Below are 15,259 nucleotides of genomic sequence, written 5' to 3' on the forward strand. Positions count from 1 at the left end.
ATCAACCCTGTCACACCCCATATCTGTGTCCTTTGTGGAAGAACTTTCCCTCAGGAGGGCCCCATTTATTGGCAGTGGAGAGCTCCAGCAGCTGCAGAAAGCCATGGGAGATTAGGTCACATTGCTGTTACAATGTTCTCTCCAGCCATGTCCAGAAGCTGTTTGAGCCCCATGCGTTCCTCTTTCTCTCCCCAGTAAAACCTCCTTGGCTGCTTCGTTCTTCCCTGTGCTCTCCAGCAGGTGTGTTCAAGCTAAGCCTTACCTGACTGAGGTATACATGGCATGATCTGTCCATCCTTATGACTAAACATCTCAACCCAGGCGTTTGAGGCCAAACCTTGACTGGGCTGGAGAGGGCATGAGCACTGTGAGCAGCAGACAAGAGGGGAGCATTCTGCGATGCCTATGAGTGACTAGAGCCTCAAGTCCTATGTAGCCACAGACCCTTTCAAAAAAGGAACATTACCCTGGTGATGGTGCTCCTGGGGTAGGAGGAGGATGGGTTTTATTTTAAGAAGCCCTGCACAATTCTTGGGGGGGCTCCCACAGCAAGAGCCAATGATGAGGGGGAGGGTTGCTGGGCACCTCCACTTACCCATGGGGGAGAGGGGGGAGATGAGGTTAGAGGACACCTTGACCCCCAGTCAGCCCTTCATGGGGCTGGGGTGGTTCCCCAGGCCCTGGTTCTTGTATGCCCCCGGTTCTTGTATGCCCCCATCTTGCCCCACAAGATGTCCTTGGTATGCCTGCTGTAAATCTGGAGCCTGAATCAGCGAGTTTCTACAGTAGGCACTTGCCAAAAGTTGACACCACTCAAGGACTCTCACAGGCCCAAGCTGACCTCTGGGAGGTGAAGAATTCCGGCTGGCACCTAGCCAAGAATCCAACCCCAGGTTTCTCTCTGAGGAAGGCTAAAAAAAACCCAAAACCCCAACCACCTGTGGGCAGTCCCATGGCGTGGGGGGGGGGGGATTCCTTCCAAACCCCAAAGCTGTGACTAGCACAGCCCACAGCAGCCTAGCTAAGGGAAGGTGGCAAAGTGTCTGTGAGCCCAGGACTCCAAATCCCATGAGACCTCAAGCCTGCGGTGGCTGGAAATCTCACAGGCCCTGGCCTGTCGTTTTTTGCTCTCTCCCATCCTAAAACCTTTCCTGTGCTCAGAGCCCTGAAAGGTTAAATGAAGTCTTGTTCTTAAGAGACTGAACATACACCATTGGCAAGTGCTTGTTTTTCACCTAGGCAGCACTGGATTAACATGGCCTACAGTTTAAGGCTTATCTTCGGGTAGGTGCAGGTGAACGATACTTGCTGCAGTGCCAATTATAGGGGGTGGTGGAAGATTTCGCACAGTACGTTCTGCGTGGCCCTGTTCGGAGGGAATGTTTGATTCCACTGCAGCTCTGCCCACAGGGTATGTAATAGCTGTCCAGAGGACCAGCAGTGTTCCCACAGGGGTGAACAGACCCACCCTTTCCGTCCCCTCCCACAAGCAGGGGCACCAAGGCAGCATTTTGTTGTAGTAATGACTTTATTTCCAAATTCACGTTTACAGCAACGATCCGTGTAAACCAGTTGTTAAAACACACACTACACTAGGGACAGTCACAAACAGGAAGCTAAGCTAGGATGATCATACAGAGATTAAGCCCTCCTACCCCATCCCCCCCGCAAAATTCAAAAGGGAATCACAGGATTGCAAATACCAGAATCGTCCTTTTGCCACTTCAAATGCCTGCAGGGAGCATTTTTTGGAGTTCATAGAATACCAGGGTTGGAAGGGACCTCAGGAGGTCATCTAGACCAACCCCCTGCTCAAAGCAGGACCAATCCCCAATTTTTGCCCCAGAGCCCTAAATGGTCTCCTCAAGGATTGAACTCACAACCCTGGGTTTAGCAGGCCAATGCTCAAACCACTGAGCTATCCCTTCCCCCAATTCAGAAATACGGTTCTATAGTACCAGTTTTAACCCTTTTCAGACCAAGATGGGTGTTGTAGCAAAGGAACAGAACATCAATGTACCATCCTTTAGCAGTAAATCTCAGGCCTTGGCTTAAGGCCCAGGTAGGTGATGCCTATAAAATGACCGTGTTCTATGGGCTGGGAGGTCAGGCTTGGGCTCTTGGAGAATAGAGGGTTAGGGTGGGAACTGGGCCTAGCTACTTTGCTGGAAGATAAGTGTCTGGGTGCTGCAATGAAGGGCTGGGACCCATCTGGAGAGGGTAAAGCATAGCAGGGGGCTGGAAAGGGCAGGGAGAGAAGCTCTAGACACAGCAATGACTGCAGCTTCGAGGACTGACTGGGGGAAGTTGGAACAGCGGGGAAGGGGGTTGAGGCCGCAGATCTCTGTAAGCTTCCAACAACTGACATTCAGGCCAGGGTTCTAAGGGTTAATAAAACTAAAACCCCCCATTCCTGAACTCCAGCTATCTACATTATAAAATAACTGGGTGCTGACTCTGCCAAAGCCAAGCACCTCTGCCCAGGCCAGGCTGCAACGGTGTTGGGAAGTGGCAGAGGCCTGCAGCAAGCCCTGACTTAGCCAACTTCCACTGCGTACAGTGTGGCCTAAGGAGAGTTTTAGATTAACAGCACTGCAGGTGCCCAGGCTGAAGCAGAAGAGGGTTAAAATGGGTGAACTGATTTGTTCACTGGGTCTCCCAGTTGCTCATTTACATAGGACAGAAATATCCTAGGGTTCCTATCATCCCACAATGATACAAAGATCATCACAGACTTGACAGGCTCTGACAATCATAGAGTCCGTTGAAGGGGAACTATTGACAGTGAATGCAGGCTGGCGTGTGACCCTTGCCATCCTCAGCGAGCATTCAGCTGGCATTAGAGCCACAGCATTGGTTGCCTACCGAGTGCACATAGCGAATGGGGAGATCCCAGTGGAAATAAGTGTTGGCCAACAGGCTGACTTGCTTGCCCTCAACACCCCAGCTAGCATCTCCCTTTCCCCTTTCCAAGCTGAGCCAGTCCTTCAGGCAACCTCCCCAGACTCCTCTTGGTTCCTGAAGGACTGATCAGAATGAGCAACAGAGACCGCTGGCTGTACTGGCAGCCTAGAGAAATCATCCCATTGCTCAGGGCTAGAAACTCCAGGCTCGAATCTATGCCACCCACCACACCAGCTGAACTGATTCACAGCTCATAGAACATCGGGGCCGGAAGGGACCTCGGGAGGCACCTAGTCCGACCCCCTGCTCAGAGCAGGACCAAGCCCCAATTTTTGCCCGTGATCCCTAAATGGCCCCCTCAAGGATTGAACTCACAACCCTGGGTTTAGCAGGCCAATGCTCAAACCACTGAGCGATCCCTCCCCCCTTAAACATCTAAAACTGAAATTTAGCTCAGTCAATGTAATTATAAGAAGGAAAACACTGTGGCAACATCCTTTACCCAGCCAGCTGGAATGCAGTTTACCCATCCTGGTACCTGCCACTGAGCTGCTTTAGGAGTAGCTCATTTCCTCAGGGGGTTAGGCCATACACCAGAGCCAACAGCTGCACCAGGTCTCAGACTCCTGCTTGCTCAGTTGTTTTGGTACAAGAGCAGCAGCCTGCTCCATATCCTGCCCTTACCTCTGGTGAGATTGATGCTAGTAGAGGGCGGGATGATCTCTGTTTGATACTAAACTCAGGGCTGCCTCTGCTCATCATTACAGGAGATAAGGTTGCAACAAACCAGGCAAACAAGCACCGCCACTGGACGACGAGCTAGGAAGCAATAGCCCTGTGCCTCTAAAACAGAGCAGCCTATTGCAAACGTGGCCCCCCGAGCAAAGCCAGACTTGCCGGCACCCTGCCATTCCTGCTGGGCTGACTCGCACTGGCAAAGGGCTGCTGGACACAGGTCTACACAGTAAAACAGCAGGCCCGTGAAAGGGTCGGGCTGTTTGAAGTCCTGCCACCAAGCACGGCGGGGGCCCAAGCCAGGTACCTTGCTGGGTACGCCCAGCCTGTGGCAGTGGGGGAACGGGGCAGGGGTATCCCCTGCCGGTTTCCCAAACACTGACATCTCCTCCTCAGAAGGCCCCACCCTTGGGGAAGGAAAGCTAGCTCAGAAGCAGATCGAAGCCTCTTCGGTGTGGCAAAAGGTGCCAGGCGGAACTGCATGTGCAGCAGGGCAAGGGATGGCGTGCAGCAGGGCAAGGGATGGCAAGCATCAGCCAAGGCCAGTGACCTCCTTCTTGGTCCGAATAGGTTGCCATAGCAACTAAAGCAGCAAGAGAGGGATAGTTTCTTGTTTTAACCTTAATTTGCACTCAGGGTTGCGTAAACAAGCGGCTAAAACAAAGGGCTCAAATGGTGCAAACCCGAAGCAACTCTGGATTTCTGGGCTCCCCTGGAGCTCAGCTCTTTTTATTTTGAAGGGCAGCTTTCCTTTAAGGCTCTTCCCCGCAGCTCGGCCACGTGCAACGGTGGCGGCAGGGCCTGGAGCAGCTCACCTACTTTCCCATGATTTACACTTGAAAGCCCCCCCGAAGCCACCCAACTTCCGGGAGTTTTCTTTTCCCCTTACAATTCCGAAATCAGCCTCTCTCCAGGGAAGACGCTGCCCCCAGACTAACGCGCTAGTTCCTGGCAGCCATTTAATCCTGCGCTCGCCTTCAGGCAGCCCCATCCTGCCAGCTGTGCGTGTGGCCCTCTCACCCCACAGCCCCCAAGCCCGGTGCCTGGACATGGTACAGCAACTCCTCCCTTAAAGGCGTCCTGCTTAACCCGATCGATGGGGGAGCGTGCTCATTTACAGTTGTGCAGCCTGGTGGGGGCCTGCAACCGGGGTGGACCCTCAGCTCCCCACTTCCCTGTGCAGCAGCCCTGGGCTATCACTTGCCAGCAGTTCAGCTCTCCCTCCCCCAACGCCCCTGTGCTGCACCTGCCCTTTGCCTGGGACCTGCTCTCCAGAGGCTCCTGCTTGCTGGGGGCGGGAGGGGCTAATGGCAGGGTGTCCCCCTGCTCCGGCAACCCCCTCACCCCATCTCCGTAGAGTAGAGGAGACACAACAGGGCTCAGGACAGAGGGAGCTTCCTGGCAGCAGCTGCTGCCCTCTCAGCTTGCTGATTAACTTAACAAGGCAGTGTACTTAAGAGTGGGTCAGTTACTTAAAGGGGCAATGCACATCTCTCACACACACAGGGTGTGTCTCTCCCCTCCCTCCATTCCTGCTGCCTTGTAGAGCGTGAGGCTCCATTAACAACGAGTTAACCCTTGAGGGCTCAGCCAATTGCTAGTTCATCGTTTAGCAGTAAGGCATTCCCTGGGAAACATCCCACCACCTCAACCAAGCTTCACACTCATCATCATAAATTGTTTAAAACTTACACAGTCTTTTGTCCCCCTATTTACATTAGTTCTTATGGGAAAACTGGATTCGCTTAACATCATTTTGCTTTAAGTTGCATTTTTCAGGAACATAACTACAAGGTTAAGTGAGGAGTTACTGTATCACAGACACCCCACCCCCACGTCTAGCAGCGAGTGTCTCACTCCCTGGCCTCTGACCTCCCGAATAGCTGCACTCACACCAGGGGGGGCCTGAGGGGTCTGGTAAGCTCACAAAGACCCCAGAGAAGCTGAGGTTGTTAATGGTGGAGCCACAGGATGTGACTAACACACCACTTCCAAACATTAAAGTGTCTTCTGCCTTACGCAGCCAATGGGCTGCCCTGGGGAGTCAGCTTTAATGGTCTTTGATCACAGTCCCCATAGTCACTGGCACAGAAGTGAGCCTTGCTCCCAGCCTCAAGCTGGACATTACACAGGGTGGGAACTAGCAGCTGGAGCTTCAGAAGACAGAACAGAGCTGCCCTCTGCTTCTCCCACCAGCGGGTCACTGGGTAACGGAGGAAAGGGTGCTCCTGTGAAATCAAAGGCTTTACTGGTTTGAGCCCTGGGCTCCCCAAATTCTAATCCCAGCTTAATGACTGACACTTTGGGCAAATCACTCCTCCGGCCTGCCTCCTTTTCCTCATCTGCAAAGGAGGGCAGTACACGGGTGTCAGGGACTGGAAGTGCTTACGAGAGAGATCACTGGGAGGCTGAGCAACAAAATACCAAGTGCTCAGTGGGTGTAACAGGAGGGGATCCGCTTTGCTCCTTTTTAAAGTTCGAAGTCCATTAAAATGCTGCTGGGATCTATAGCACTCAAGGGTTCAAATGTGATCCAGAGAAAAGTGATCACCAGGCCTGCAGAACTCCCATCGCCACGACAGCACTTGGCTTTGGGAAAGCTTTTCCTGGGCAGTGGCTATGAAGCCAAGGCAGCCTCATCACCTGGGGGCATCTAATGAAGACTGGAAAAAGTCTCAGAGGACATGTACAGCCTAGTCCTGCACAGGATGAAGGGTTGGGCTCAGTGACCCAATTATCTAGCAGGACAATTTCACCAGCTAAGCAGTGCAATCACCTTCTGCGATGAACTTCCAGAGTCTTCTCTGTCCTTTGCAGGCCAAATTCCCAGAAAACATACACAGCTCATAGGGCCAGAACCCTCCAGCTTCTGGAAATACATTTCCCATCATGAGCTGCTACCGGGTTAGTGCTGACTGCATTTGTCTCTGGACTTAGCCAGATTTGCTCTCACTCTTTTCTGATTAAACGAACAGCAGCGAGAGTCGCTTTGGCTGAATTCTAGCTCAGTACTGAGCGCACGGGGCAGTTCAAAACCTACCTACTGAATTTTACAACACATGCTTTTTACAGAACAATCATCACCCTGGTGATTTCCAAGCATATACAGACAAATCCCACTATACAACACTAGGGTATGCCAAAGAAAAAATCCTAGACTCATCTACTCAACAGCTCCAGCATAAATGCACCACTCCGACAAAACTAGGGCGGGAGGGATACACGTCGAGAGCATCCCTTTGCTAAATGAAGTGATAATCCCTAGTGTCATCATTACCACCGCATGGAGCCAGCTTTTGGAGCTTAAAAGAGACAGGGGCCACCTGGGGGTGTAAGGGAGGGATTTATGGGCAGGCAGTTGGATTTAAGAAGAGGGAAGCCCAATTTCTATCTTCAGGCACATCTTATCTCCTGGACATAAAGATTTCCTTCCAAAATTGCGAGGTGAAATAATGATGCTCTTTCCATCTGTCTGCTGCTTTGTCACCCTCTATCCACTGCTCTGACCACAGAAACGTGCCTTCACTCTAGTAATTGTTATGCTAACAAGATGGAGAATTCAAATCCCGCAGCTCTTAGCTGTCCCAGATGTGTCTAACTCAAGAGACTCCCTTTTCTACTGGAAGACAGCACAGAACATGAAAGTCCTCTATTAATTCAGCTCAGGGCAAGAGAACTTTCACTCTGCAACAGCCTCACGGTTAGGGCAGCTTCTCAGAAACTGACACACAAGTTGAGAAATCTGTGCGGCCAGCCTCACAGAATTCAAGCCCACATCAATCAGTCAGACAGACACAGACAAGCATGGCTGTAGCCTCGTACCATGGGAGGAACAGAAAGCCTACAGGTATGCAGGGAGGGAAACAAATTCCAGCCATCCCCCCGTCCTCACAATATTCCTTAGGAATTCAGATGGGTCAGCATAGCCCCAGCACTCTGCTCTTTCTTGCAACAGGTCCCCCAACCCACTCACCCAGTGTTTACAGCATGTTGTTGCCTTGCAGAGGGACCGTGCTCTGGGGTTACCTGCACTCCAGACCACACAGTACACAGGACACACGCTGGCAGGAGTGGGAGCGGGACAGGAGGAAGAGGGCGGTGAACTGGATAGATGCCCAAGGCCATAAAATTGAGCAGGGTAAGAGTAGTGGTGGGAGCAGGCCTTGCCCCTAGAGGCCCGGGTTGAAGGCTGAAATCCTTTTGTAAGAGGAACAGCCTGGGAGAAGAGTCACCAGTTGTTGTCATTAATATGAGTTAAAAGGAGGAGCCCTAAAACCACACGTTAGTGAAACCAGAGAGCAGGCGAGATCCTTGCCTAGACAAAGGAACCAGCTCTGAGAACAGCGAGTTTGCCGTGGCTACTAGACCTACACCCTTCAGGGCGTGGCATTCGCACCACGTGTAGGGAAGCTGTGGGCTCCCAGGACCTGAAAGTCAGTTTTGCTGGGTGTAAGGAATAAGGCTGGTGCCCTTTAATTAGAGGAGAGACAGTCGGAGCCTGGGTCCCAGCCTGTGACCAGGAATCCAAGTAGCTTCGGGGCCAAATTCCAGGGGAGAAAAAAGGGTGTTTCTGTCACATCCCTCCCCAAGAAGTCCCTGGGGAAGGTGGGTGGCCTCCCATACTGTCTCTGGGTTTCTACATAGTATTAACTAGTCTGAGATTTTCATCAGAGAGGCAAGTGGGTGAGGTAACAGCTTTTACTAGTCCAGCTTCTGGCAGTGGGAGAGACACATTTTCCAGCTATACCGAGCTCTTCCTCAGGTCCGGGAAAGGCGCTCGCAGTTACTCAGCTGTAACACCAAGTAGCTTTCCCAGACCGGAGAGAAGAGTTCTGTGTAGCTCGAAAGCTTGTCTCTCTCACCAACCAGAGCTGGTCCAGTAAAAGCTTTTACCTCACCCATCTTGGTCTCTCTCATATCCTGGGACCAACACTGCTACAACACTGCAAACATGAGATTTCCATTGTCATGACTCCATTTCCATGGTGAGGGCTGTGCCTCATGCTCCCCAGCAGGGGGCGGTTGCCCCCAGGAAATTGCTGGGACAATGAAACATGTTTTAAGCAAACCAGTGGCCTGGGGGTGGGTGGGGGTGCTGGAAAGCAACCAGGGATGTTGTTAGAGGTGGGGAGGTGCCGGGCTCACTGTATCTTGGGGGGCTGGGGATCAGTCTGGCTGAAATGGCGCTGGGGGAAACAGCCTTGTACCTTGAAGTTAAGTTAAATTTAAGCAGCACCACCCTCTCCAGAAACCAAACTCCCTTTGTGTGGGTGTGATCACGTTCCTTTATACTGGGCTAAGATCGCCTGGGGAAGGCGAGGGTTTATATCTAATGCTGTTACTGATTTTGAAGTCCTGGAGCCAGAGCTGAATGGGCAGTGAAAGTAGGTTAAATCATTACCCATTTGGGGGGCAGGGGGAGGGGGCAGTAGTTGTAAAAGGAACAGAGGAAGAAGGCCAGATTGATTTCTCTTCTCTTCTCTCCGCCCGCGGCCAGGCGATCACAAGCCCTGCTTGGCCAGGGAAGCAGACACTTCGTCAGCTAGCGTGGCCAGCTGGGGGGAGTCCACCATGTTGATACTGCCGGTGGAGGAGACGTTGCTAAGGCGACGGGGGGAGGCATCTCCGGAGACGGTGGGTGACTTGTAGACTATTTCGGCTCCGTGGTCAGTCTTGGCTTTGGCATTCTCGCGGAAGGTCAGCTTGTGAGACTCGATCTGCACAAAGAAGAGGCACAGGGTGAGCCCCGACATGGGGGGGGAGCGGTTCAGTCAAGCCCACGTGAGAGGCTCTGGTTGGCTTTTAAAAACGGTGAACGGGGAGTTAGTGCTCCGTCCCCACGGGCCATCCCAGGGGGTGCAGCGGGTGACTGGAGGACCGCGCACACCTTCTGTTCCATTTTCAGCCCTGTGACAAGGAGCAGGGTGAAGCCTGGAGGAACCACTTGCCAGTAACAGACCAAGGCCCTCAGGCAGATGGGCCGCTAGAGGCAAAGGGAGGTGCCTGCAGGAAAACCAGGGCAGAACCTGGGCCTCAGTGCGCATGCTATGGCCTCACTTCAATGGAGCAGTGACTTTCTCAAACCCTGGTCTAGCAGGGCAAGGAGCAGAGTCCCCTATGCCCAATGCTGAGGAGGGGGACAAGAGACAACTGATCGGCAGTACAGGGGCTAATGCTTTTGGCTTTTCATCACTGCAGACCTGCTCTCATTCACTGCGTTCAGCTGACAGCAAAGTGAGCTGGGGTGGGGAGGGGGCCCACCTGATCCCAACTGCCCCTTTGGGAGCTTTGTCTGGGGGCTAGCAGCAGGGGCTGTTGCAGGTTAAGGCAAATAGGCAAAACTCAAAGGGGGAGGAAGGACCAGAACATCACGGGGTGCTGCCCGTCAGCCCTATGGCACATTGGCTGCAGTTTGGCGGGTGGACCCGGGGCAGGGATAGCTCAGTGATTTGAGTATTGGCCTGCTAAACCCAGGGTTGTGAGTTCAAATCCTTGAGGAGGCCATTTAGGGATCTGGGTCACCCTCTAACTACTTTGAGCAGGGGGTTGGACTAGATGACCTCCTGAGGTCCCTTCCAACCCTGATCTTCTAGGGATCTAGGACTAGCAGGGGGCCGCGACACAGTGGCAGAGGTGTGCAGGGGAGGCTGTAAAAAGAACCTCCCCCGCAGTGTTCAGTTACTTTCACTGGTTATTACATTACCATCACCATCCCTCACACACGATCCAGCTGAGCGTGCCGATACTGAGCCTTTACAGGGCTCCTGCACCACGCCCAAGGCTTGCGCAATAGCCAAACCCCCCTCTCTTGTGGATGCATAAGCTCTAAGGTGGAAGCTGATGAGTGGCTACTTACTGGCATCACCATCTGGCTGCAAGTCTGGGAGCGGGCTCTCCTCGGGGATGGGGGGCTCAGCAAGCAATGACTGAGGCCCTGCACTTTGGGGGACACCATTTTGTGCACCGCGCTCATCATCCTTGCCCTTCTCTCTCTATAGGTGGAGAAATCAGTGGGGCGCAAAAGGGCATCAGCAACAAAATTAACTGAATTAAAACCTACATCAAAGAAATGGGAAGAGGGGGGCGAGGAAAGGAACAGGTCTGCAAAATGCATCGAAGGAGAGGGGGAAATTTCACTGAGCCCATAGAGAGAGAAAGAGGACGACAGGGCCAGGAGGTTTGGAGCTAGGTAGGAAAAGGAAATCCCATTTGCTATGAGAAAGGAGATGCCCAGAGACACGATCCAAAGCAGATTCATAGGGAGAAATGCAATCGGAGCCACAGCTGTAACAGCAGCACTGAGGCCTGGTCTGCGCTGCAAAGTTTTGCCACACCTGAACGTAGCTGTCAAGAATCAGCATCCCGAACCCATCCTGTGGCCCTAAAACATCCTGCAGTCTCTAAGGGGAGGTCTACTCTGCTACCAGAGAAGTGATTGCTCGCACACCAGGCTAGCTTGATTCTAGCTAGCTCAGCTAAAGGTAACAGTGAAGATGGGCCCACAAGCTGAGGACGTACCCAGGAGTCGAGCTCGCATTTGGGTATTCCTCCCCGTGCTGCAATCATACTGTGTACCATCCAGTGTAGAGACACCCACGCTCACCAAACAAATGTAGACTATTTGGGGGAGCATGTCAGCTGTCTGGATACGTTTCACCCCGTAACTTCAGCAAGTCACTCCTGTGGGGAGGACTTCAGGGACGGAAGCAGCTGCATTGTCCAAATACCCATTTTCCCACCTCTGTTGGCCAAGTACATATTAAAACACAGTTGACGTTCCCACCCTCTCCTAGCCTAACAGCCCCTAAGGCGAGAAACCGTCACATGAAGCAGTGGGCTCCCAAACTGCTCCAGCCAAGGCCCATACCAGCAGTTGGCCAGGGCCATGCCCAATTTGTCTAAAATGGAACCAACTGCAGCTGTCCCTTGAATGGAGATACAGCCTAAAAAGCTACAGGTCCTGCTCAATCCTAGCCCAAGCAGCTCCTCCCTGGATTAAGAGGGCATATTGGGATTTGGCAGACAGCAGCTCTGTGTTAAAGGGCGAGAATGGCCCCTGGCCATGAGAGGGACTCTCTAGGCTACACCGGGCCTGTACAGCACGTTACCCTCTTTGGTCTTTTGGGGGTGCATCTAACTCTTCAAACAAAGAAAAATTCCTGCAGCATTGAGTCTCCGAGCTCAGCTCAAACTAACTCAGGCTTGTGCTACGGGGCTAAAAACAGCAGTGTCGACATTCCCACTCGGGCTGGAGCCCGGGCTCTGGAACCCAGCAAGGGGGAAGGGTCTCAGAGCCCGGACTCCAGCCCAAGCGGGAATATCTCCATTGCGATTTTGAGCCCTGCAGTGTGAGCCCAAGTCAGCTGACCTGAGCTCGGAGACTCACTGCCGTGGCTTGTTTTTTGCAGTGTAGATGTACCCAAAGTTATATTTATGCATCCAGAAGGTGTGAATTTCAGTATCATGATCACATGACTGAATGAGACCTGTGGCTAAATTACAATACCGCGATACACAACGACATGGGATTAGAGAAGCTGTGTTATTGTGTTGTTAATCTGCAGCTTCTGAATATCACATGTCCAAGTAAAGCCCCACTCCAAAGGGCAAAAGCTTCTAACTATGGCTCAGTGACTGTACCAGGAGATAAAAAGAAATGAAAAGATGCTCAAGCTGAACAAGGAAGAGAGCAGCACAGGACAGCTCAATGTGTAATGGCAGTGAGAGAAGGATAAGGAAGCCAAGTAATTCCTCAGTCAGAGAAGCTAGTGCTTGCTGGAAGAGGCTGGCAGCTAGAAAGCTTTTCAAGACATTTACAAAATGCATCCAAAAACCAAGTGCTGGAACACAGAGCTGAACAGAACCTTTCCATCTCGTTAAGTTTTTGATAAAAAAGTTGAACAATCAGCAAGGCAACAATAACCTTCACTCCTACTGCAGAGAAATTGAATACTTTGCCCCACTGTCCCCAAATTTGATTAATGAATCCACGTATCACCCCCCCACCCCAGCATCCTTGCATGATTCCTGCCTAATTCATCCACCCAGTGGTGCTGTATTCAGTGTCTCATTTCAGACGCTGGTACCATTCACTTTGCTGTGAGAATGTTTCAAGCACTATCATCCAAGTCTTGTGTTTAAAAATAGGACTTTAATTTTTACGTAATAAACAAACAGCAAATTATGAAGTATCTTCAATGTATATTTGTTTTAATGAACAATTTACTGCAGGGCTAAATAAAAAATGCCATTTGTTATTATTGGCTATTCATGAGGTTTGATCATTATTCGACTGATTAAATCTCACTGCTTGATATGCAGCCACATGGGAGTGTGCGCACACCAACTCATCACCCCTCGTGGGGACCCGGTTAATGCACAGCGGGGCATTCAGCACTAAGAAAATCAACACAGACAGTCCAAGCAACTTCTCAATTCATGTCTAAACCATGAAGATACCGGCTATACAAATACCATATTTGCAGTAGTCACGCAATGTGCTAACAGCAAAAGTATTTTTTTACACTTCACACGTTTTACAGAGTTTGTTGGCCGATTCAGCAGAGCACTATGCACATGCTTAACTTTAAGCAGGAGTCGTCGTCTCAATACCTTTGACAGAACTAGTGCATGCTTAAAGAGAAGACTGTACATAAGCACACTGCCTAGTCAAGGGTTTAACTGTTCAAATCACATCAACATCCCCCAAACGAATGACTAAGCCCACCCCAAGTGTTAAATATTTATTCTTACCAGAGTTCCCTGGTTTTAGTTTAGTTTAGTTTTAAATATTTAGTTTTAAATTATTAAATATGCACGTGCGCACACCACACCCCCCCATACCTCCCCGACTTTCAGATGTCAAATACTGCGGCAGACTTACAACCCAGCTGTTCAGCCTGTGCTGGGAGACTGAAGTTTGAGGCCAGAAGAGAATATCTCTCTGAAATGTCAACCAACTTGCTCTTTTCTAATTAAAGTCAAGTCTTTAATAGAGTGCTTTCCTGAAATGCCAGCTTCAAAATCCAACAGTCTGCTTCATACTTGGTATTTTCAGCCTCAGCTGCAAAGTAAGATGCAAACCCAACTAACTATAAGCTGTAACATCTTACAATAGGAAAGCCCAGGGTGTATGCCCATTTGATTACACTGACATTTAGGGAACAACAGAAAAACTAGGAAATCAAATAAAAAGAAATCACTTGGTCATATTGTTTTGTTCTGACAAACACCGGTCAGGGATGGTCTAGAATGATAATACTTAGTCCTGCCATGAGTGCAGGGGACCGGACTAGATGATTGCTCGAGGTCCCTTCCAGTCCTACGATTCTATATTCATGTAATATATAATTAAAATAACTTGTTCATATTCATGTCTTGTTTATATTAAAATGCCTATTGGCTAAAGAACTGTAAATACACACACAACCCACTCCACCCCACCCTGGTAGGAAAGGCCCCTAACAGCTCAAAATGCCCCAAATACTTAGATGTGTATTAGTCTACAAACATGGACCGAGCACAGAGTGTGCGTGTAATCACAGACACCAATAGTATGGGTAGGCATGGGATTTTTAAAAACACACAGGAGAATAACGTCTATTGAGAGGAAATCTCAGCCACACAAGTTGGGCCGAGTCGGACTGTAGCTTGCAAGTTAACACTCACACTTGCATTAAAGCCACACACCTCTCATGGTTTTCTCCCGATCGCCCCCAAAAGCAAGTGATTGGTCAATTTCTGCTAGGCTGTGAACATCTCGCTGGGGCCCTGGTATTTAGCTGCACAGCGCTAGAGTGATCAGCTATGTCCCACTTTCCTCTGCAAGGCTGCGTTGCCCTGAGCGCGGCAGGCAGCTCTGCCGACACGCGCCGTTGCCAGGTCACCGGCATGAAAGCAAACCCGTTACTCAGCAGCACGAATGAGTCAGACGGACGGATCAGGCCCTGACACAGAGCAGCATTTAAGCACATGCTTCAGCCCTGCTGACTTTCAAGTTACGCCTATGCTCGTAACTTGTATCGGAGCCTGAAACTTCCCAGGGGTGACAATTTACGCCTTGGACAAGCTGCCTCCAAGCGGATAGCAGCACAGGGTCGCTCAGATGTGACTGATTTCAGCTGCACTGCAGCCCTCTCCCCCCCAGATCTGTAGTGGCTTCTAGAACGGGGAAGGCTGGATAATCAGGGGAGCTGTGGCAGAGAACACACCCGGCATTCAGAGAAGAGGACGCTTGTATGAAACAGGAATTGGATAAACCCGGTTGTAGCTGCTGTGTCCAGACATTGATCTGTGCTTGCCCCCATACTCTCTCCGACACGTACACAGAGCGCATGCCCACCTGAGAGAGGGCAGCAGGGACACTCGGTACAGTACAGCTTTTTACCTTTTTATTCCCTCCTCCAGGGACATGGCTGATGTTATCTAACGACCCAATTTTCGATTGCACCTTCTCTTTGAAGTCCAGTTTCTCCGATTTCACCTCCACCTGGCCACCACCTGGAAGAGAAAGCAAAGTGGGGCTAAGTGCTGCCAGAGAATGAAACCCAGGTTTCTGGAGTCAAGCATCTATTGTGCACGCTGTCTAACAGCTGTCACATCTGGGCACCAAGATATGCTG

General features: G+C 51.0%; 1 protein-coding gene across 19 annotated transcripts in view; it reads right to left on the reverse strand.

The window, feature by feature from the left end:
* Nucleotides 1–1,509: 1,509 nt before the first annotated feature.
* Nucleotides 1,510–15,259, reverse strand: part of MAPT (microtubule associated protein tau) — a 101,104-nt gene continuing 87,354 nt past the window's right edge. For 16 of the 19 annotated variants that reach the window (XM_073325489.2, XM_078850720.1, XM_073325492.2 and 13 more), the window contains 2 exons: nucleotides 15,026–15,138; nucleotides 1,510–9,356 (listed from right to left, as the gene is read on the reverse strand). In XM_073325489.2, coding sequence (XP_073181590.1) covers nucleotides 9,141–9,356; nucleotides 15,026–15,138 — 329 coding nt within the window. In that variant the 3' untranslated portion in view covers nucleotides 1,510–9,140. Of the gene's footprint in view, nucleotides 9,357–10,495; nucleotides 10,632–12,535; nucleotides 13,703–15,025; nucleotides 15,139–15,259 lie in introns of those variants that run through there. The other 3 variants (XM_073325487.2, XM_073325503.2, XM_078850721.1) reach the window with 2 other exon arrangements.

The sequence above is a fragment of the Lepidochelys kempii genome, chromosome 27 (assembly GCF_965140285.1).
Source record: "Lepidochelys kempii isolate rLepKem1 chromosome 27, rLepKem1.hap1, whole genome shotgun sequence".
Classification (NCBI taxonomy): domain Eukaryota; kingdom Metazoa; phylum Chordata; order Testudines; family Cheloniidae; genus Lepidochelys; species Lepidochelys kempii.